This window comes from Ostrea edulis, chromosome 3, assembly GCF_947568905.1.
Source record: "Ostrea edulis chromosome 3, xbOstEdul1.1, whole genome shotgun sequence".
NCBI lineage: Eukaryota > Metazoa > Mollusca > Bivalvia > Ostreida > Ostreidae > Ostrea > Ostrea edulis.
This window is the reverse complement of record NC_079166.1, coordinates 84,250,282-84,275,487: the sequence shown is the minus strand read 5'-3', so window position 1 is coordinate 84,275,487 and position 25,206 is coordinate 84,250,282. Positions and strand designations below refer to the sequence as shown.

At 34.6% G+C, this 25,206-nt stretch overlaps 2 protein-coding genes across 2 annotated transcripts in view; both read right to left on the bottom strand.

Moving 5' to 3' along the window:
* The window catches only part of LOC125673012 (uncharacterized), a 1,263,960-nt gene that overhangs the window by 760,470 nt on the left and 478,284 nt on the right, over positions 1-25,206 (bottom strand). The gene's annotated exons all lie outside the window — the stretch shown is intronic.
* The window catches only part of LOC125674562 (uncharacterized), a 142,618-nt gene that overhangs the window by 99,762 nt on the left and 17,650 nt on the right, over positions 1-25,206 (bottom strand). The window contains exons 5-6 of the mRNA XM_056161037.1: positions 2,413-2,648; positions 2,266-2,292 (exon numbers count right to left, since the gene is read on the bottom strand). Coding sequence (XP_056017012.1) covers positions 2,266-2,292; positions 2,413-2,648 — 263 coding nt within the window. The remainder of the gene's footprint in view (positions 1-2,265; positions 2,293-2,412; positions 2,649-25,206) is intronic.

The window sequence follows — 25,206 nt, the reverse complement described above, 5'->3', positions numbered from 1 at the left end:
GTGAAAACAAAATCATTGTTGCGTGAAAAGGTCTGGTTTCCAGGAATTGATAAAATCGTAGAATCCACATTCAAATCTTGCATCCCTTGTCAAGCAACGGTAGAGACAAAACGCATAGAACCATTACAGATGTCACCGCTACCAAATGGACCGTGAATTGAAGTTTCGATGGACTTCTGTGGACCTTTTCCATCAGGAGACTATTTGATGGTAGTCATTGATGAATATTCAAGATATCCAGTCGTGGAAATATTGAAATCAATATCGGCAAAGTCCTCGATGACAAGGCTTGACAAAACATTTGCTGAATTTGGAATTCCATGTACTTTGAAATCAGATAACGGACCGCCATTTAATGGATCAGAATTTAAACAATTTGCTGAATATCTGGGTTTCAAACACAGGAAAATCACACCGCTATGGCCTAAGGCGAATGCAGAGTCTGAAAGATTCATGAGAACCATAGAGAAAACCATTAGAGCTTCAAACGTGGAAAGTAAAAATTGGAAACAAGAAATATACACGTTTTTAAGGAATTATCGAGCTACACCACACTGCACGACGAAACTGTCACCATTCGATATTCTATTTGGACGCACGTTGAAAACAAAGTTAGATGTTGAAATCCTTACCGAAAGAAAAGGAGAATACATTGAAACGAAAACTGACATTGGTAAAAATTATGAAAAAGCTAAGATGCAAATGAAGCAATATGCTGAGAGCAAATTCAGAGCCAAGGAAAACAATCTCGAGATAGGATATTATGTACTCGTAAAACAAAATAAAACGAACAAAATGTCAACATCCTACAATCCAAATCCAATGGAAATCATAAACAAAAAGGGGACATTGATTACAGCACGAAATGAAGACCGTGAAATTACAAGAAATGCAAGTCACTTCAAGGAAGTAAATACTGAAGCAATAAACGATCGTACAATTGATAATGCAGAAGATAAGAGCGATGATATTCAAACCAAACTCGATCCGAAACCGCCATACGAGTTACGAAGGTCAAGAAAAGCGCCGAAACATCTGAAAGACTATGTATGTGATTAGTGAAAATATACAAGTTGTGCTTTAAGGCATAATAATCCTCTAGCTTGTAATTTAGTTGTAAATAGATATTGTCTATTTGTTTATTTTACACTTTTAATAACAACACAGTTAATTTTTAAATATGATTTCAGTTTTTAATTTGTTAAATTCATAAAGAAAAGGAGGGATGTAATGTTTTAACTTCTAAGTGTATTTCAATTCATCAGTCTGGATAATTGACTCTGACAAGAAAAACATTAACTCCGCCCATACTCCGATTAAATGGACATTGTTTATAATAGTTAAGGTCATGTATTTCAATTATTCTTCAGTGCTGTTAACCCAGAGCCTGTGTATTGTTTAAGTATCATTAAGAAATTTGTAGTGCAAGCAATCACATGTGTTGTTTTCCCTGTGTGAAACAAGAAACATTATAGTGTCCAGTTCTAGTTTCACACTACTATAGTAAATATCAACAAACGATCATCATCTTACACTTGCACTGAGTCATTGTTTACAGACGATTGACTTTCTTTTTGCAATTGCCTAGGGATGAAATTGCATGTGCATGTACCCTGAGCAATTTCGGTGACTTATAGGCGAAACTATCAAAATTACTGTGGTGCCTACTATATATATATATATATATATATATATATATATATATATATATATACATGTAATATATGCAACGTATATGAAAAGGAGACTTGTAAACACTATGAAATAAAATAAAAATTATCATTTGACAAGAATTCAACCAACAGATTTACATATGAAACTTGACAGCGGTAGCAAATTACGACAAAATATGATGACCTTCTCCCGCAATACAACGTCGTGACGTACTTTTTTAATTATGACAACATATAGTGTGTATGTACAGCATTGTGTTTTTTCTCGGGAAGCTTTAACTACGCTGCGTCCGGTTCTAAATTTCTAATACATTGGCAACCATCACGTGATCATGATCATCGTCCCGCATATCCTTAACATGCATTTTCTGTCATTTACTGTATTTTAACATATAATAGCTATTTTTACAATTTTCGTTTTCTAGGAAACACTGATCGCAGAATCGATTTACCATATTTAATGAAAATAATGTGTATAAACCTGCGCTCTATGTGTTCTAAATGAAAAAAAAAATATTGACAAAAAATATGGGACCCAAAAGTGCTTCTATCATACTAGTATTTCCTATAAATTAATTTGAAATAACCTTACTCAATTCAACCAGCTCTGGATCCTCACCTACGAAGAAAAAGGTAAAAAATTAAATTCTTAAAGGATTACAATAATATAAAACAAACGTAACTTTATTCAAATTATATGCATGCATTTCCTTTAGCAAGTATTCTTAATTCAACATACGAAATACGCGTGAGTATTTCTTCTTTTCTCTCCATCGTATCCAGTATTTGACTGCTGATAAAATGCAAATTACAAATAATATGACTGCCACGACACTTCCAATGATCGTCACTACGTCGGCAGTTCCTTGTTCTACAGGCGTGTTAAGTGTACTCGTTATATTTGTAGTTGTATTGAAGACGGTCATCAATGTTGTTGTGGGAATCGTTCCATCCTCAGTAGTAAAGGTCCTCGTTCTAAATGAAAAAAAGAAGAAGATGAAAACACAGTTTTCATATAAATTCCCAATTATAATATTTATTCATAAGTCAAGTTGTAGAGATAAGAGAGGTGGATCAAGTATGAAGTCCTGGATCCGAAATTTTAATTAAGGGTCGCCATTTTAAACCGATTACGCTGGGGTCTTGAGATCACGCCATGAGGGCACAATGGTTCTAAGGCGAAGTCCTGCATGGTGGAGCTCCATGGATGAAGCGCCAGAATGTTAGAGACTTGAAGACATTGATCGTTTATTTACAGTGTAGACTTTTTGTTTTACTATTTTCATCGTTATTACCAATCATCAGAATTAATAAACTGACGGATACTGTAGTATGTAAATTCAGTGTCGCAGATCTTCCTGTTTGCAAAAGTAGAAACAAGTTCACCCCGTTATACCTTTTGTACCCGTGAAGGTGTTCAGGACAGAAAAAAAAACTGTAACAAAGACTGGAAATCTGTAAGCAATGCGATAATCATTATATCCTACATCTGCCATTACTTTGTTTGCGTTTTTGAGTGTCCATTCAATATAGAATACGTAGAAACACACGATTGCAGGTTTGACGTCCAGATCCCCTCAGAATCCAAATGTTCGATAATAATAATAATATGATAATTATAATGAAATTCATATGACACCTTTTATGAAACAAAGTAACCTCATGCGCTTCATAATGGTAAGAACAGGAATACACCGATAAAACACAACTAAATGAAATATTAAATGACAGCATGGTATAAGATTTCATATATCTGTAAAATTAGCAAAATAAACATGATAATTAAAATCGATAACTAAAAGCATTTTAGCCTCTTCGGTGTTTGGTGATTAAAAACTTTTACAGCTTATACATGTTAGAATCTGAAAAGCTAATTTATAAAAATATGTTTTAAGATGTTTTCTGAAAATTTCAAGAGATGTTGACTTCTTGATGTCATCTGGAAGGTCATTCTAGGGATGCGATGCAGCCCAGCTGAGTTGATGTTTTTATTCTGATCTTTCGTACCTTAAGTCTCGACTTCTATTCTGATTGTAATGGCCGACTTGGCTTGTATTCATTTAAAAGACTTGTGATGCACATGTATGACGGCGCAGATCCATGGAATGTTAAAATTTTGAATTCAGGTCGGTAATAGATGGACAGCTAATGAAGTCCTCCAGAATCGGAAATATGTGATCCCATTTCGGTGACCTCATGACTAAAACGAGCAACAGTATTTTGCACCCGTTGCAGCCCGTTCAATGTTTTTCTTAGCACCAAAATATAGAAAGTTTCCATAATCAATCTTAGATAGTACAAAGGCGTTTAAGAGGGTTTTGCAAGCTTAATTTCTTAAGTATTGTCGTATCCACCCGTGGTGAAAATTCTTATGGTGACAGGATTTGACGACTGGTGACACTTATTTTTCGATTGTAAGATGTCGATCGAAAAATGCGCCTAAATTTTTCACTCATGTTGTACTCTTGATAATATGTCCCTCAGATACACATGTAGCTCAGTTTGTATGACACCTGTTTCGTGATTCAGATGGTATGCATTCCATTCCTAGTATGGATATATCGTTAGAGAAAATAACGGGGACAATCTGACAATAGATGGGGAATGAATGCGGCAGTCAAACTGTCAATCGTCGGTCACCATGTATCTCAGTTGGTAAAATATCAGATTAAACATTTCAGATGCCTTGGAGTGGGATGCTACTCTAGTCAGCCCCCGTCATCCACTCTGTTACAAAAGTAATGATATTGTTATTGGGAATCAATTCAACTTAGACTCGCTATATAAATTGTCTATCAGCATGTTAATTTCAAATAGATTTATATTCAAATAATGTCCAAATATCCATCAGTTAGGTTGATGATATTCATACAGATAATGGTTTTAAACCAGTAGTGGAATCATTTTTAATATATATATATATATATATATATATATATATATATATATATATATACATATATATATATATTTAAAAAAAATATGAAAAGAAAACAAAAATCCTCTCTAAAGCTTTAGCGCTTTCAGTACATCTTCCGAAGCTTTACAAAAATGTATACCTAGCAGTATCATAGTAACAGTGATTATGACGTCAAAGTAAGCGGAACGTTAAATGTCTATATTGTGACGTCATGAACAATGTACAACAATGATCTGGAAAAAGTACGGGAAAATCATAGGCAATTATAAAAGACTATTAAGTTTTGGCTTTAGAATACCAATGAAATGTTTTTCTTTTTCCCGTATCTGAATAGCACTGGCACATCTGAGTTTATAAAATGGGAAAATGTTAAATCGTTTTTTACCACACGTTTCCAGGTGTGCACTTAACTGAATTTATCTGTATTCAGGTGTACTGATGTGCTGCTTATGTACACGTACACGGGCACGGAGAGTGTTGCCAGTTTCACCAATGTAATATTCCTTGCATCCAGGACATGTGATGGCGTATATGACATCCTTTGTACCGCATGACATGTTAGCATTAACTTTAAATTATCGTCCGTTAAAATTATAACTGGTCCCTTCTGTAATGTAGTCACATGTACCGCATCGAGGGTCCGTACACTTTGACACTGTACAAAAGTATTCTCTTAAGATCTTTAGGCTGGTGTTTACTGCTAATAAAACGACAGTTCCTGTATATGCCTTTTGTTTGTTCAACCTCCCTAAGTAGCTTGTTTAATTCATAAACAATTGAATTAATATTTTGATTTCTCGGATTATAAGTGTGTACAAATGGTCTTATTTCTCCGTCATTAGCACATCGTGTGTTTGAAAGTAGCTGTATCATATCGCACTCCTTAGACTTCATTATTCCATCGTCTACAAGTTGTTCTGGGTATTTTTGGCTTAATAAATACAATTTTAATTCCTCCAAGCGGATATCCCTCGTATCGATATTGCTGACAATGGTACAGATCATTCTTTCGAGATTATATGGTATAGCTGTTTTACTATGGTGGGGATGGCACGATCCGAAATGCATGTATTGGTGTGTAACTGTGGGCTTATAATAAATATCCGTATTTAAGTTGGTATTTTCTTTTAATATAAGAACGTCAAGAAATGGCATTTACGTATCATCTGTTTCCATCGTGAATTTGATATCCGAGTTCATTTGGTTTAGTAGATCGTAAAACTCCGATAACTTATCGACATCATCATCCCACAAGATAAAACAATCATCTAAATATCTCTTCCATTTAGACTGTATATTATTTGCAAATTACATAGTTGATCATGTAACTTATGTTCTAGATAACCTAGGGTTAATGTTGCATAGGTAGGCGCGACTTTTGTCCCCATTGCAGTTCCCTTAGTTTGGAGGTAATGATGGTCGGAAAAAGCATTCGAGTTGTTGTCTGGAACTAATTTTAGTGCTTCTAAAATAAAATCCCGTTGGAATTTGTCATTAAGTACATCGGGATATTTTTCCATCCAGAATTTTACCGCTTCCAATCCTAATTCTGTAGGAATATTAGTATATCAATTAATAACATCCAGAGTGACAAGTTTAGTGTTGGAGGTGACCTGAGTAGGTAAATGATTTATAAAATCCAGATCGACTCTTACAAAACTGGGTACTTTTTGGCAATATGATTTTAAAAGTATATCCAATAAATGACTCAGTCTCTGCGTTGAACAGTTTGGTCCTCCTACTATGGGTCTGAAGGATAAGTCAGCTGGATCCAAACAAGTAATACATACACTATTTTGATTTGTTATGGCATCCTTAATAATTTCAGACTTGTGAACTTTAGGTAAACCATAGAATTAACTTTCTCGGAATTCAAAGTTTGTCAGGTAGTTCTGTTCTTTATTTGTTATTTGTTTATTTGTTTCTTATACAGTGTCAAAGTGGACGGACCCTCGATACGGTACATGTGACTACATTACAGAAGGGACCAGTTATAATTTTAACGGACGAGAATTTAAAGTTGATGCTAACATGACAAGCGATACAAAGGATGTCATATACGCCATCACATGTCCTGGATGCAAGGAATATTACATTGGTGAAACTGGCAACACTCTCCGTGCCCGTGTACGTGTGCATAAGCAGTACATCAGTACACCTGAATACAGACAAATCCAGTTAAGTGCACACCTGGAAACGTGTGGTAAAAAACGATTTAACATTTTCCCATTTTATAAACTCAGATGTGCCAGTGCTATTCAGAGACGGGAAAAAGAGAAACATGTCATTGGTATTCTAAAGCCAAAACGTAATAGTCTTTTATTTATTGCCTGTGATTTTCCCGTACTTTTTACAGATTATTGTTGTACATTATTCATGACGTCACAATATAGACATTTAACGTTCCGCTTACTTTGACGTCATAATCACTGTTACTATGATACTGCTATGTATACATTTTTGTAAAGCTTCGGAAGATGTACTGAAAGCGCTAAAGCTTTACGGAGGATTTCTGTGTTTTCTTTTCATATTTTTTCAATATTAGTATCCGATTACTGAGACTCTATTCCAATTTGAGATATATATATATATATATATATATATATATATATATATATACATATATATATATATTTAAAAAAATATGAAAAGAAAACAAAAATCCTCTCTAAAGCTTTAGCGCTTTCAGTACATCTTCCGAAGCTTTACAAAAATGTATACCTAGCAGTATCATAGTAACAGTGATTATGACGTCAAAGTAAGCGGAACGTTAAATGTCTATATTGTGACGTCATGAACAATGTACAACAATGATCTGGAAAAAGTACGGGAAAATCATAGGCAATTATAAAAGACTATTAAGTTTTGGCTTTAGAATACCAATGAAATGTTTTTCTTTTTCCCGTATCTGAATAGCACTGGCACATCTGAGTTTATAAAATGGGAAAATGTTAAATCGTTTTTTACCACACGTTTCCAGGTGTGCACTTAACTGAATTTATCTGTATTCAGGTGTACTGATGTGCTGCTTATGTACACGTACACGGGCACGGAGAGTGTTGCCAGTTTCACCAATGTAATATTCCTTGCATCCAGGACATGTGATGGCGTATATGACATCCTTTGTACCGCATGACATGTTAGCATTAACTTTAAATTATCGTCCGTTAAAATTATAACTGGTCCCTTCTGTAATGTAGTCACATGTACCGCATCGAGGGTCCGTACACTTTGACACTGTACAAAAGTATTCTCTTAAGATCTTTAGGCTGGTGTTTACTGCTAATAAAACGACAGTTCCTGTATATGCCTTTTGTTTGTTCAACCTCCCTAAGTAGCTTGTTTAATTCATAAACAATTGAATTAATATTTTGATTTCTCGGATTATAAGTGTGTACAAATGGTCTTATTTCTCCGTCATTAGCACATCGTGTGTTTGAAAGTAGCTGTATCATATCGCACTCCTTAGACTTCATTATTCCATCGTCTACAAGTTGTTCTGGGTATTTTTGGCTTAATAAATACAATTTTAATTCCTCCAAGCGGATATCCCTCGTATCGATATTGCTGACAATGGTACAGATCATTCTTTCGAGATTATATGGTATAGCTGTTTTACTATGGTGGGGATGGCACGATCCGAAATGCATGTATTGGTGTGTAACTGTGGGCTTATAATAAATATCCGTATTTAAGTTGGTATTTTCTTTTAATATAAGAACGTCAAGAAATGGCATTTACGTATCATCTGTTTCCATCGTGAATTTGATATCCGAGTTCATTTGGTTTAGTAGATCGTAAAACTCCGATAACTTATCGACATCATCATCCCACAAGATAAAACAATCATCTAAATATCTCTTCCATTTAGACTGTATATTATTTGCAAATTACATAGTTGATCATGTAACTTATGTTCTAGATAACCTAGGGTTAATGTTGCATAGGTAGGCGCGACTTTTGTCCCCATTGCAGTTCCCTTAGTTTGGAGGTAATGATGGTCGGAAAAAGCATTCGAGTTGTTGTCTGGAACTAATTTTAGTGCTTCTAAAATAAAATCCCGTTGGAATTTGTCATTAAGTACATCGGGATATTTTTCCATCCAGAATTTTACCGCTTCCAATCCTAATTCTGTAGGAATATTAGTATATCAATTAATAACATCCAGAGTGACAAGTTTAGTGTTGGAGGTGACCTGAGTAGGTAAATGATTTATAAAATCCAGATCGACTCTTACAAAACTGGGTACTTTTTGGCAATATGATTTTAAAAGTATATCCAATAAATGACTCAGTCTCTGCGTTGAACAGTTTGGTCCTCCTACTATGGGTCTGAAGGATAAGTCAGCTGGATCCAAACAAGTAATACATACACTATTTTGATTTGTTATGGCATCCTTAATAATTTCAGACTTGTGAACTTTAGGTAAACCATAGAATTAACTTTCTCGGAATTCAAAGTTTGTCAGGTAGTTCTGTTCTTTATTTGTTATTTGTTTATTTGTTTCTTATACAGTGTCAAAGTGGACGGACCCTCGATGCGGTACATGTGACTACATTACAGAAGGGACCAGTTATAATTTTAACGGACGAGAATTTAAAGTTAATGCTAACATGACAAGCGATACAAAGGATGTCATATACGCCATCACATGTCCTGGATGCAAGGAATATTACATTGGTGAAACTGGCAACACTCTCCGTGCCCGTGTACGTGTGCATAAGCAGTACATCAGTACACCTGAATACAGACAAATCCAGTTAAGTGCACACCTGGAAACGTGTGGTAAAAAACGATTTAACATTTTCCCATTTTATAAACTCAGATGTGCCAGTGCTATTCAGAGACGGGAAAAAGAGAAACATGTCATTGGTATTCTAAAGCCAAAACGTAATAGTCTTTTATTTATTGCCTGTGATTTTCCCGTACTTTTTACAGATTATTGTTGTACATTATTCATGACGTCACAATATAGACATTTAACGTTCCGCTTACTTTGACGTCATAATCACTGTTACTATGATACTGCTATGTATACATTTTTGTAAAGCTTCGGAAGATGTACTGAAAGCGCTAAAGCTTTACGGAGGATTTCTGTGTTTTCTTTTCATATTTTTTCAATATTAGTATCCGATTACTGAGACTCTATTCCAATTTGAGATATATATATATATATATATATATATATATATATATATATATGTATATCAAAACCAGATTGATAGTCAAACGACCCGTCCCTTCTTCAGGACGTACGAAACATACATAATGTGGCCATTATTAACATATAATGATAACAAAAACGACATATAAATACATCTAGCACCACAACTACACTAATCTACAAACGTATTTACAACGCAGACTACATTTTGTTGGGTTTTAGGCTTGTCAATTAATGTAAAACATTTTAACACTTTAATGACCTGTTACGGCACGTTTGGTCGTTTCGGCATGTTTGGTCGGTGACAACCATTCGTGCTGCACATTAAATCGCCGGTAACCATTCGTGCCACACGTATCGTCGCCGGGCGATTGAACGTGGTGTGAGGTGGACACGATTGGTCGCCAATTTAGGCCATACCCTAGCACGAATGGTCGCCACCCAAGCCGTCACTCACAACATCCAGCATATATTCATCTGTTCTTATCTTTCTCCCTTCTATTCCTCCTCCTCCTCTTCTTCTCCAATTTTTTATTCAATTTCTTCCAGTTTAATGAAACCGAACGTGTCTTTTGAATTGGCGGTCAATAGCTGAGGGAAATGTGGCGCTTTCTAGTAGCCTTCGATTAACAACCAGATGATAATGGATAATAAAATCGTAAAACATCTTATTCCAATTCGAAACAGCTCCTCAAATATTTGACATGTTTCAAGTGTTCAGAAAATGGGGCTAATCCTGCATTTCATAAATGTGACGTAAAAGGGTAGGCCTACAAGACGATATAGTGCAACATGTCATGGATATATCCAAAAAACTGTAGTATTCCTCCATAGACGCCTACTCTTCAAAAAGTCAGAGTTATCCCCACGCTGCTTCTACAATCATCCCATGTAATCCTTCTCACACGCACACTCACAGTCTCTCTCTCTCTCTCTCTCTCTCTCTCTCTCTCTCTCTCTCTCTCTCTCTCTCTATCTCTCTCTCTCTTTCTGTCTCTCTCTTTCCCACGCCAAAATCAATAACAGAAAGAAAGATAACTGTGTTTGTGCTAAATACTTTGAAAAAATAAAGAAATAACGACTATGTTTTTAGAGAGCCAATTTCATGCATGAAAAGTTCTTCATGCCTATGAGATTTTAAATTTATAAATTTGCTTACTCCACCTGTTTAATTTGATGCGTACTTTGTAAAAGTACCAGTTTTGTAGCTAGTTTATACATGTACATTTTACTTTCATGTTTATCGCTAGTACAGTAGTTAGCTTAAATTCCTTCCTTTTATAATTTTAATTATAACTAATAACTAAAATTGAAATCATGCACGCAGTGTTGTTCATGCCGAATTCAAAGATTTCATTTTCTTATCAAACCATAACAAATGGTAGTACTTGCTTTGTATTTCACTTCGTGTGTTATTGTGTAATTGTACGCGTGTTTGCACACTCTTACTTATCATTATGTATGTCACGCCATCTTTATGTTTACACCTTTATAAAGGTATCTCATATAATCTATGAGATATATTCTATTCTGAATAAGATATCTAGTACATTTTATAAGATGTCTCATATAATTTACAGTTGCTAATATATCTCATAAAATATATGACATATTTAATTAAACTATATAACATATTCCTTCAACTTTGTAAGATATATTGTATATTTTATAAAGTTTATGAGATATATTATTCAATATAGAAGATATAAATTTATTTTTGTAAGATATCTTTTAAAACATATAAGATAACTCATGTTTCATAAGAAGATATTTCATAAATGAATTTTTAAGATATCTCATCAACTTTATGAGATATCTTATAAAACATACGGGTTATGAAATATGTTTTATAAAATATCTTATATATGTTATGAAAATAAATTCCTATTGTTATGGGATAGGATTGCCAAGCAGCAGAATTTACTAACAAAGGCAGTCAAACAAGTAATAACATTTATTTCCAATTATTGAAAGAAAATTATAATAGTAATAAAGGAACTAACATACAATTGGTGAACAATAAACAATGTCCGTGCCGAGTTGAATTTGTATATAAAACAAATCACAACTGGGTTGTTAATTTCCAACGAAATTCCTAAATCCTAGTCCCAGTTATAGCATAATCCAAAATGCCTATATTGCTTGTCTAACCAGGGCTTATCATCGGCTAAATTCACAGTGTACTCATACATGTATTCAGAATACATTTTCTGGTTCATTCTTGAAAGACACTGTCATATCTCCAGTACGTGATAAACATCGAATTCTGGAACAATCTATGTCACATGTGTCACTCAAGTGCAATTACTACACAACAACATGATACTTTATATAGTTTATAAGATATCTTATAAAAATATATTGATGATGTAAAACTTATACGGTACCAATTTTGATGCACCAGATGCGCATTTCCACAAATAATGTCTTTTCAGTTATGCTCAACCAAAATGTTTGAAATCCGAAATAACAATGAAGTTTTAGAGCTTTATTTTAAGAAAAAACAGTGTGCCAAAAAAGTGGAGTCAAATTCGTCTTAGGATTAGAGCTATGCGTGAGGGAGATAATCCTTAATTTTGGAATGAATTTCTAAATTTTATAACAGCAATTAAATATACATTCGTATTTTGAAGCTAGTAACGAAGTACTTAGCTACTGGACTGTAGAGACCCTCGGGGACTAACAGTCCACCGGCAGAGGCCTCGACCCAGGGGTCATAATGTAAAACTTATATGGTACCAATTTTGATGCACCAGATGCGCATTTCGACAAATAATGTTTCTTTAGTGATGTTGAACCGAAAAGTTTTAAAGCTTTATTTTAGGGAAAAACAGTTTGCCAAAAAAGTGGAGTAAAATTCGTCTAAGGATTAGAGCTATACGTGACGGAGATATTCCTCAAATTTGTTCCCCAAACAAAGTTTTGGAACATATTGTTTTTACTCTGTTTCTTATTATTATGTTCCCCAAACAAAATTTGGGAACATATTGTTTTTCTGTTTCTTCTTCAGCGGAAGACACTTCTATTATTCTATTGTTGATTTTTCACTTTTCTTATTAGGGTCTTCCGTCTTCAGCGGAAGACCCTTCTATTATTCTATTGCTGATTTTTCACTTTTCTTATTAATATTATTCTTTTTTTTCTCCTTACCGATTTTGTGCAGAAGATTTTTCGGAGATGGCTGGATCGATTTGCTTCAAATTTTCAGAGTCGATGCGTTGCCATTTGGCGTTTGTACCGCCATTTGAATTTTTGAAAAATCACTTCTGGTTGGAAGTTATCCCCCTTTTATCGATTTTCAGATGACCATTTTGTCCGGACAAAAACTAAAAAACAACATAAGCTAGAGTGCTGAAATTTTCAGTGATGTTAGACATGTTGTAGTCGTGCACCTGGGTTTTCAAAATTTCCGGAATTGCCTAGTATGGAAGCTCAATAGGGGTCGAAAATAGAGTTTAAAAAAGTGCAATTTTTTTCCACGTTTTAAATCAGAACATTTTACTCGTAAATATTTTGTTTAAACATATATAACAAAAGCTGTACCGTTTATTGCGATCTTTCGTGTCATATCAAGAAATAGGCCCTTGGGCCTAATGGCTTATCTGAACCATTGCATTTCTGTTACAATGATTAACTTTTTTATCACGAAACTTTTGAAAACATGTAGAATAAAAAGTGTTCAGTTTTGCAAGATCCATCTAATGATATCAAAAAATAGGCCTCCGGGCGTCATGGCTCGCCTGAACAGTCGAATTTGTATCACAATTAATAACATTAACTTTTGACAAGACATGTAGAACAAAAGTTGTTCAGTTTCGCAAGCGTTAACTAACGATGTTAAGAAATAAGCCTGCGGGTCTCATGGCTCACCTGAACAGTTGGGTTATTGTTGCAATTTATAACATTTTTTTCAAGAAACTTTTAATAAGACATCTAGAACAAAAGTTGTTCAGTTTTGTAAGATCTTTCGAACAACATCATGAAAAGGCGAACGGGCATCATGACTCACCTGAACAGTTTGATTAGTGTCACAATTACTAACCTTTCTGGTCGAAAATCCTTTGATAAGACATGTAGAACAAAAGTTGTTCAGTTTTGCAAGATCTTTCAAACGATATCAAGAAAAAGGCCCACGGGCCTTATGACTCGCCTTAACAGTCTGATAAATGTTGCAATCAATAACTTTTTCCCAAGAAAATTTCCATAGGACGTGTAGAACAAAATTTGTTCAATTTAGGCCTCCGGGCGACATGACTCGCCTGATCTGTCGAATTTGTATCGCAGTAAATAACATTATTAACTTTTTTCTCAAAAAAAGGCTGACCCCTTTATTAAGTGGCCGAGAGGGGCAGAGTGTCTTTAATTTATAACACTTAAATGATCAATATTTGTAAACACTGCGAAAGCTAAATTGTACGTCTAGACAATGTATTTGTATCATTATTTATGAACGAAAATCTCAGTCAAATTCTTATCTCATCACATCTAAAATTGGACGGAAGACCCACACGGTGCTCGCAACGAGATCGCATAAAGTTATTATTCTTTTTCTCTGGTACTTTTTTGTCCGGGAGTGTTATGAGAAACTGCAAAAGGCATCGATATGAAACTTTCCAGAATGATAGTATAGCGTTTGCAGATGTGCATAGTGATAGTCATTTTGTCTGCACGTGCATGCACGCGCGCGCACGTGTACGGCAATTTTGGTACAAGAATGGAAAATCAGAATATTAAAAGGATCGATATGAAACCTAATTAGGATGGTAGTATATCATTTTGTAGATATGAAAAATAATAGTTATTTTGTCTGCATGCGCACGCATGCGCGTGAACGTGCATTACAAATTTTGTACACTAACTTTGGAATCAGTCTAACTTTTTTGTTGTTCATTGAAATGGCTTGATATTTATATCATAGGTAGATATTGAGACCCTTATCTGATTTGCAGGGTCAAAATTACCAATTTGCACGCGCATGCACGTGCACTTCATTTTGATTGGATAATACTAAAACGTTTGTAACTATCTTATTGATGAAGCGAATGAGATGACAGCATATGTAGACATTATGTGTATATTTATATATGAGTGTAACAAAAAATGCCAACGCACACACGCATGGGCATGCACGTGCATCGTTTTTCAAATGTTCAATTTTTAAAGGACGATAACGTTTTTGTTTTTCATCAAATTATCTTGATATTAGGGATTTAGATGTGTCTTGGTGCTCCTTACAAATTGCTGGGGTTTGAATTACTGCTAAGCACGTGCATGCACGTGTGCTGAATTCTGATTGGACGATTTTCAAATCGGTATAACTTCCTTATATTTGATGGAAACGTTATGAAATTCATACTGTGGGTATATGATACAAATGCCTGTTGAACGACATCACAAAAAATTCGGAATCGTGTGTGGACGTGCAACACTTTCTTTCATTTCCTGGTACTGAAATGACCATATTGAACGTACTACGTGTAATTAAAGGCTAAAATAAAATGATTTTTTGATATAGATTCACAAGGATATCACTTTTTATTTGGGGGAGGTTTTGGGAACATATGTAACAGTCCCAGTTACAATTAGAACTAGTTTTGGAATGAATTTCTAAATTTTATAATAGCAATTAAATATACATCCGAATTTTAAAGCTAGTAACGAAGTACTTAGCTACTGGGCTGTAGAGACCCTCGGGGACTAACAGTCCACCAGCAGAGGCCTCGACCCAGGGGTCATAATGTAAAATTTATACGGTACCAATATATATATCTTATAGAAATAGAAGATATCTTCTAAAGTTTAAGAAATATCTTATAAAACAAATACGGTATCTTGTAAAGTTTAAGAAATTTCTTACAAAACATATCAGCTATCTTGTATGTTTTACAAAATATCTTATGAAATATATGAGATGTATTATAAAATCTCTTTTATAAGATACCTTATAAAAGTTAGAAAATATATTATAAGAGTTAATGATATATCTTGAATCAGGAACGCTAATAACGTGTGAAAACATATCAATATATTTCATATCTTTTATAAGATGGCCTATAAGATTTTGAGATATCTTTGAAGGGGAGTAAATGTAAAAACGGCGTGCCATAAGATAATACAATTTCAATGTAAGAGTAACGTGTTGTTAAAATGTTACGACTCGTGTGTTTGCAAAATAAATCTACATCTAATTCCATCCAGAAATTGACATTTTGTTTGTTTGTTGGCTTTCTATCGTACTTGACTTGTGTCACAGATGTGAACACGTACCTGCGTATGTAATGCAAAACAAATTTTATTACACATGAATGCCCACACATACGCACGCACATATATACACTCATGCACGTATACGCACATGCATGCACACATACACGCGCTACACACTCACACCGTCACTCAAATGCACACAGACACGTACCAACGAACACGCACACATGAGCACACACCCTTTTTGCAAAACGAAAGCAAAGTTGAGGTTTGGGGCAGTGGGCTTGGATGATGAGCATTCGTGATCGGGTAAGGTCTAAAATTGACGAGCGTTCGTGTCTACCCTTACGGCACATTCGTTCGCTGGTCGGGGATACGTGCGGCATGTTTCGTTGCTGTCGATGAAAGGAAAATAAACATGTATATACTGTAGATACTGGTCACTGCTATACACTGTACACACTGGACAATGATATACACTGTACACACTGGACACTCATATAGACTGCTCATACTCGGCACTGATACACAATGTATATACTGGACTCTAATATACACTGATAAAATGATATTTACGTCCTCATATACTATATACAAACTGATATACACTGTACATACTTGACATTGATATACACTGTACATACTTGACACCCACTGATATACACTGTACATACTGGACACTGATACACACTGTACATACTGGACACTGATATACATTGCACATAGTGAACACTGATACACACTGTACATAATGGACACTGATATACTCTGTACATACTGGACACTGATATACACTGTACATACTGGACACTGATATACACTGTACATACTGGACACTGATATACACTGTACATACTGGACACTGATATACAATGTACATACTCCAAACTGATATACACTGTACATACTAGACACTGATATACACTGTACATGCTGGACTCTGATATACAATGTACATACTCCAAACTGATTTACACTGTACATACTAGACACTGATATGCACTGTACATACTGGACACTGAAATACACTATACATACTGGACACTGCTATACACTGTACACACTAGATACTGGTATACACTGTACACAATACACACTGATATAAACTGTACGTACTGGACACTGATATACACTGCTCATACTGGATACTGATATACACTGTACATACAGGACACTGACATACACTGTATACACTGTACATACTGAACAGTGATATACAATGTACATACTGGACACTGATATACAATGTACATACTAGACACACTGTACATCCTGGACACTGTCATACACTATATATACTGGAGACTTATATACAATGCACATACTGGACACCGATATACACTGTACACACTGGATACTGATATACACTGTACATACTGGACACTAATATATACTGTAGATACTAAACACTGATATACACTGTACATACTGGACATTGATACACACTGTACATACTGGACACTGATATACACTGTACATGCTGGACACTGATATACAAGGTACATACTCCGAACTGATATACATTGTACATACTAGACACTGATATACACTGTACACACTAGACACTGGTATACACTGTACACACTGTACACTGATATACACTGTACATACTGGACACTGATATACACTGCTCATACTGTACATACTGAACAGTGATATACAATGTTGATACTAGACACTGATGTACACTGTACATCCTGGACAATGGTATTCACTGTACATACGTGACACTTTTATACACTGTAGATACTGGATACTTATATACAATGCACATACTGGACACTGGCATACACTGTACACACTGGATACTGATATACACTGTACATACTGGACACTGGCATACACTGTACACACTGGATACTGATATACACTGTACATACTGGACACTGTTATACACTGTACATACTGGACACTGATATACACTATACATACTGGACACTAATATGCACTGTACATACCGGACGCTGATATACACTGTAGGTACTGGATACTACTATACACTGTGCATACTGGACACTGTTATAAACTGTGCATACTGGACATTGATATATACTGTTCATCCTAGACACTGATATACACTGTATATACTGGACACTGTTATACACTGTACATACTGGACACTGATAAACACTGTACATACTGGATACTGATAAACACTGTACATACTGGACACTGATATACACTGTACATACTGGACACTGATATACACTGTACATACTGGACACTGATAAACACTGTACATACTGGACACTGATAAACACTGTACATACTGGACACTGATATACGCTGTACATACTGAACATTGATATACACTGTACACACGGGGCACTGATATACACTGTACATACTATACTGTATATACAAGAATTATATTTACCGGAAATATAGAGAAAATATATGGAAGAAAAAGCTTAATATATATGTACCAGTTGGTATAAACAAAAGGGAACATTACTGTCTATAAACTATCTTAATGAACATTTTCGCATGTATGCGTATGTTTACTGTCTATTTTAATTTTAAAAAAAGATATATCTGTTTATTTATATGCAAGAATTTACTCTATACCAATTAGAGTCCACTTACATGTATGGTTTAAATAGGTTATTATAGTAACTCTCGCAATTTTTCGGATGTTTTTGGCTCAATTTTGATACATTACGTTGCCTTTCAGATATATGTACATTGTGACGTCATAATGCGTTGTTCGTTGTTAGTTGATATGCATTTTAATAAACACGACTGATGAAGGCTGGTAAAACGGGTGAAATATTTCGAAAAGTGTTTTAATGTTGTTGTTTTTTTATTATTCTTATAAAAGAGAGTTCCGCATTGACAATCTATTCGTGGTCTGTGGTGGTCAAGTTCTCCAACAGTCTGTTGAAATCCCAATGTCACGAATTGTGCTTCTTTGTTAGCTGACTTGTTTTTGCTATATTCCTATGAAGTAGAATGTTTTCAAAAACTCTTACTGTGACCTTTAATTCGACATTTAGATATGTCGACGACATAGTATCTATTAATAATAGCAATTTTCATTCATATTTCGATTCGATCTATTCCAGTGAACTCTAAATGAAAGACACCACAGATCCATGCACTTCTGCTTCACATTTGGGTATTCTATTGAAAGTAGATATTAACGGCAAGCTAACAACTCAACTTCATGACAAACTAGATGATTTCAGCCTCTTCATCGTCAATTTCCCATGTCCATGTAGCAATATTCCATTATCACCTGCATGTGGTGTTTACATCTCTCAACTGATTCGATACGCAAGAACTTGTTCTGCTTATGGTCAGTTTTTAAATCAAGGACGGCTACTGACAAACAAGTTAATGGTGCAGGGGTTCCAAAAGTATTGTTTAAAGTCGTTATAACAATATATTTTTCCAATACAACCTATCAATGGGTCAAATGCTGTGTGACGTGTTTTATGCCGATTGTTAGGTCGTTCTTGGCACACTGATTTTGACTGCGGATAACTTCGTTTACCTGATCAGGATATAGGGCTCACAGTGAATGTGACCGGTCAACAGTGAATACTTACTTCTCCTAAGCACCTGATCCTACCTCTGGTATATCCAGGAGCCCTTCTTTGCCCAACTCTCTATTGTGTATCCCTTATTAGAGTTATGACATTGATCACCGTTCGTTATCTTCTCCTTTCGTGGTTGCAAATTCGCTGTTTCATAATTTTCATATATACAGAGAATATAACATAATATTACACTGGGTGCATTCATTAGATACCATGTGAAGTAGCATAATTTCAGTCATATAAGGACTAAATACAAACTATTTTCCGGTGTTGTATATGAAAATAATAATGCACCGTTTTCCTTCATGATCGAGAAAACCGCGGTGGAGGTCTAGGGGTAGAGCGGTCGACTCGCATGCGGAAGATCGAGGTTCGAATCCCGACCGCGACAGACTTAAGTGTTTAAAATATGTAGCGATAGTTCCATCGCTAAACACTCGATAGCAGGAGTGAATATATCGGGACCTCGGAGATTACCTTAAAAAACGGATCGCCTTTGTCACAGTAAGTGTGACACGTTACTGAACCCTGGCTGCTCAATGAGCGTAAGCGCCGAACATTAGCCTTCACTGGAACTGGGGACGTCTCCATATGAGTGAAACATTTTCGCGAAGGACGTTAAACAAGCTACAATCACAATTACAATCATGATCGGAAACGCTAAAAGAACAATAAACAATTATGCAGAACTCAATCGCACCACACTCGTCCTTTTTCGTAATTGAATATAGGATCCTGACGCGAATCGGAACAAAGTTTGCATGAAATATATGCATCTTATTATATACTTTCAATTTCATATCTTCTTTTTTCTTTAAAAGTTTGCAGGCATACATCACACGATATATGCCCGGAAATATTCCGGCCGCCAACATTACGTCACAATCAAATTTCTACGCCGTTAATTTTCAAATTTTTCGTGTTTTTCATCTTTTACTCAGTTAAACCGATAAAATTATTGTTAAAAATAAAATTATTGTTAGTTTCTAAATGAAATTGAAAGTATATAATAAAAAGGTTATAGACTTTGTACGGGAAATATGACGACCTCGTTTTTTATCGCGAACGGACCTCGCAAGCTCGGTCCGTCTACGCGCCAAAAAACTCGGTCGTCATATTTTCCCATACAAAGTCTATAACCTATAAATACTGGATATTCACTTATGAATACTATACATGCTGGACAATGGTATACACTGTATATACAGAATACAGATATACACTGTACATACTTGACGCTGAAACACACTGTATATACTATGCACTGTATAATATATGGTCACTCACTGATATGAACTGTATAATATGCTGGCCACTCACTGATAATAACTGTATAATATGCTGGCCACTCACTGATATGAACTGTATAATATATGGTCACTCACTGATATGAACTGTATAATATACTGGTCACTCACCGATATGAACTGTATAATATACTGGTCACTCACTGATATGAACTGTATAATATACTGGTCACTCACTGATATGAACTGTATAATATGCTGGCCACTCACTGATATGAACTGTATAATATACTGGTCACTCACTGATATGAACTGTATAATATGCTGGCCACTCACTGATATGAACTGTATAATATACTGGTCACTCACTGATATGAACTGTATAATATGCTGGTCACTCAGTGATATACACTGTACATACTGGACACTTATATACACTTTACATACTGGACACTGATATCCAATGTACATGCTAGATACTGATATGCACTGTACATATTGGACACTGATATACATCAGTTTTTCAAAATTCACAGGATATTCATTAAACCACACAATTATAAAATTCGCATCATTTCACATAGTATAATTAATGACTAATAACTGCGCAAATATCAAATATAATGATCTCTTTTCTAGGCAAAATTCAGATAACATTTATCGCATGTTTCCAAAGTATTCAAAATTATATGCATTGTGCCTTTCTTATGCTTATAATAATCAGTTCTAATAGTTTATTCAACGAAATATTGCGATGATAACCCACAATACGGATTGAAATCTAAGCCACGATTTCAAAAAGTTTCTTTGATTATGTTGGTTGTCAGGTGGTACATTGGCGTCACATGTGCCCTTCTTCTATCAACTGATTGTGAATGTAGTGTAAGATATTTTTGAAAAGTAATAAAAAGATGTTTAGCCACCAGTGCACACAAATAACAATGCAACTGCCCAAATATAGCAGAGGAACATAGTATGAAATCGGCAATATTACGAGTAGATGGATGTTTATATGACTCACTGTCTACACACTATTTGGTAATGTCATTTCTTTATATACACTTGTAATTGGATATGTTTACTAAAATAAACGTTGCTATTATTATTATTATTTGGATTGTAAAATTACAATACGTTACATCATTGACAACTAGGCCTACCTACTTCACGAGTGCATTTCGACAAAAAACTAAAAAAAGGGACACCAAAAAAAAAACCAATCACAGATAAATAAAGATAATCATATTTAAAAAAAAAGAAGTCATATTACTTTATTCTAATAAAACAATCTTATGATCATTTTTAAATCGTGATCTACACGTCGTTAGGAAGTGGGAGCACAGTGTTATATTAATGAACCCAATTTTACAAAGATAAAATGAGGCATAGTTTTGTAATCTGATCTAAAGCTAGGAAATAGAACATTCTGTTATTTATAATTAAAAGTTCAATTATTTTGTGTCTTTAAGTTTCTTTTTGTAAATTTATCAGTTGGTAGAAACTGGGAGCACAAGCTACATATCTGTTGTAACAAGGTGAGGGTCAATCGATCCGAATGTATATTAAATTTCAATATCAGTGCTAAACTTAGATATATCTATTTTCTCGCAGTTTATTTGGGTATCTGTCTAAGCGGTTTTTGAAAAAGTACATGAACAAAGGTAACTGGGTGTTTATTTCTTAAGTTAAAATATTTGCTTCAACAAAAAAATGCCCACGTCTTTTTACTCACACCTTCCTTCAAGAATTGAAAAATAAACTGAGTCTACATTCTTTCTACCGACAACTAGTACACCCTTAAACAACAAAAAGAAAGAAAGAAAAAGAAATACCTTAATGCAATGCAAATTACAATCCGTTAACGTGTTGATTTTTTTTTGTCGATTAAATGTAGTCTGTTTATGAAATGTCTAACATATGTTTTCAGACTCAAGGGTGCATGCATGTATGAGGTCACACATAATGGCGCGTAAAATAAAAAAGCAATGCATATCACAAGATTTGAATTTCATCGATTTCGAACTCAAAAACTACGCAAAATGTGTCATTAAAAGCACAGTTAAAGTAGTTTAGGGTATTAATTTTGCTGTAAATCTGAAGAAAAAATATGTAGAACCATGCGTTATGTCCTTTAACATTATATCCCCTTTCTATATGTTCCCTTTACACTTTGGATCCGTGCGCGTAGAATTTGTTCCACAGAAGAAAAATATCAAATTCAATGAAAAGAAATAAAAAAAGAAAAGAAATCGCGGTTATTTAGACAGTGATGTAGAAAAACAAATTATGAAAGTAGAAAAACTCGACCGATCAAATCTTCTAACCTACAAAAAAGCGAAGCAGGGTAACCCTGTTCCCTTTGTGGTAAACTATTCAAAAGGACTTCCCAATATTCATAAGATTTTGAAAACCGTCAACAATTCTTGAATATTCTGACCACTTGAAAAGGATTTTTAGATATATGCACATAGTGGCTTTTAAAATAGATGAAAAAAATAAAATAAAAGACAGTCTGGTACACAAGAAACACAATGATCTATGTTTGTTTTTAAAAAGAAAATTTATGCCAGCCATGCAGTGCTGAAAAGTGTGAATTATGTCAATATACCATTAGAACTACACTGTAATCAATTTGAGGACTGCAAAGGTAGCAAATATCATGTCAAAAATTATATTAATTGTAAATCCAGTAATGTAGTTGATGGAGTGTCATGTGGGGGAAAAGGGTAACTTTAAAACAAAGGCATGTTTGGAATTGCATTTATTAGACGAGAAACTGATGACTCTGTTGCTATTCATTTATATACAGATTCTCACAGAATTGACATTTTGTCTTGATGTATCCATGTCTTGTACAAGCAAGGAACGTGTTATACTAACCGATTTTAATAATTTAAATATATACAGTGATGTACTTGCGCTTAGCTACTTACTGCAATATTCTTGTTGGTATTACTTTAGGCCAAAGGTTAACGGCTTTGTAAACATACATTTCTAAAATTTTGCTACATAGCTTACCAGATGTTTAATTGTATGCATATTTATATTTGAGGATGTGTCCACGAAGGTGGGTGAGTATTGTTTATCTTATTATTAGACTCTATCCTTTTAAAAATGTTTTTGCGCAATATCAATTTTGACGTAACTTTTAAATTGTATAATACTGACTGTGATATCAGTACTTATATAGTATTGTATAACGTTGCTATGTCAAATAAATATGACGAAAGACGACCGGTAACACGATAGAAATATTTCTAGAAATGTTGCTTCCCCCCAAAAAATGCGTCTTTTTTATAATATACAATAGCATCAGCGATTGCCAAATTTGAAAAAAAAAATATTCAGGTTTTTTACCCAAAACTTGAATTTCTCGACATTTTTCCATGTTAAAAACGTTTTAAACTATAGGTTTTAACTGAAATTTGAATATGACCAATAAACAATATATACCAATGTACACGATTCTTCAAAATGGCATCCGTTGTTAATTTCGCAAGCGCTCATTCTGCGCAAAACGAATATTTACGACTTTGACAGTTCAACATGTGTTCAATGTAAAACTATATGCGAGTAAAACTTAAAGATCTTGTGAAAAGCATGCGATTATTTGGAGAGCATAATTAATTGACTGATACAAGTAGGTCTTATTCTGATTCTTCGTGACTGTATTTGCGAATCGTGTGGTTTTGGAGTATTTAGACTACGAAGGGACTCGTCGTCTAACAGCAGGGATAACCACGTTTGGAGATGTAGCACCAAAAATACAACAGGATAGTATCGATTAGAAAGTCATCTTGATTTGAAAATCTCAATTTAACATTGGAAAAAAATTCTATCACATCTTTTCGGGATTATAAATATGCTCAATATTTTGTGATTCATGAACTCGAAATTTTTCTTAGAGCCATAACAGATTAGTATAATTTTGGATGAGAAGTGTGTGAAGTATATTTGGAAAAATACGGCAGTAGCATCATCGAGGGACCTGGATAAATTGTTGAAATTTATGAATAAAAAATTGGGAAAAGGAAATATCACAAAGGAAAACGTGTGGACGGGGTGTGGGTGTTTGGAGGAATTTAGTGGGATTCTAAAAACAAATGTTTTTTTTTTTTTTGACAGCGTGACAGACAGAACTGCAGATACTCTGGTGACAATACTAAAGAAGCACACAAGACAGGGCACAGCTATCATAAGTTATTGCTGGATAACATATAGTTCCCTTAGTGAAGGAGAATTTAATCACTTTGAACCACAGCGTGAATTTCGTGGATCCGAATCGGGCACTCACACAAACACGATCGAATCAACTTAGAGGGCACTTAAAAATAATTACCAACACACGTAACACAGAAAGTGCTGTATGACAGTTACTTTGCATAATAATGTGTCAGACAAACAGTTCTAAAAGAATCTATCAATCCATTTATCACTTCCTGACAGATTTTAA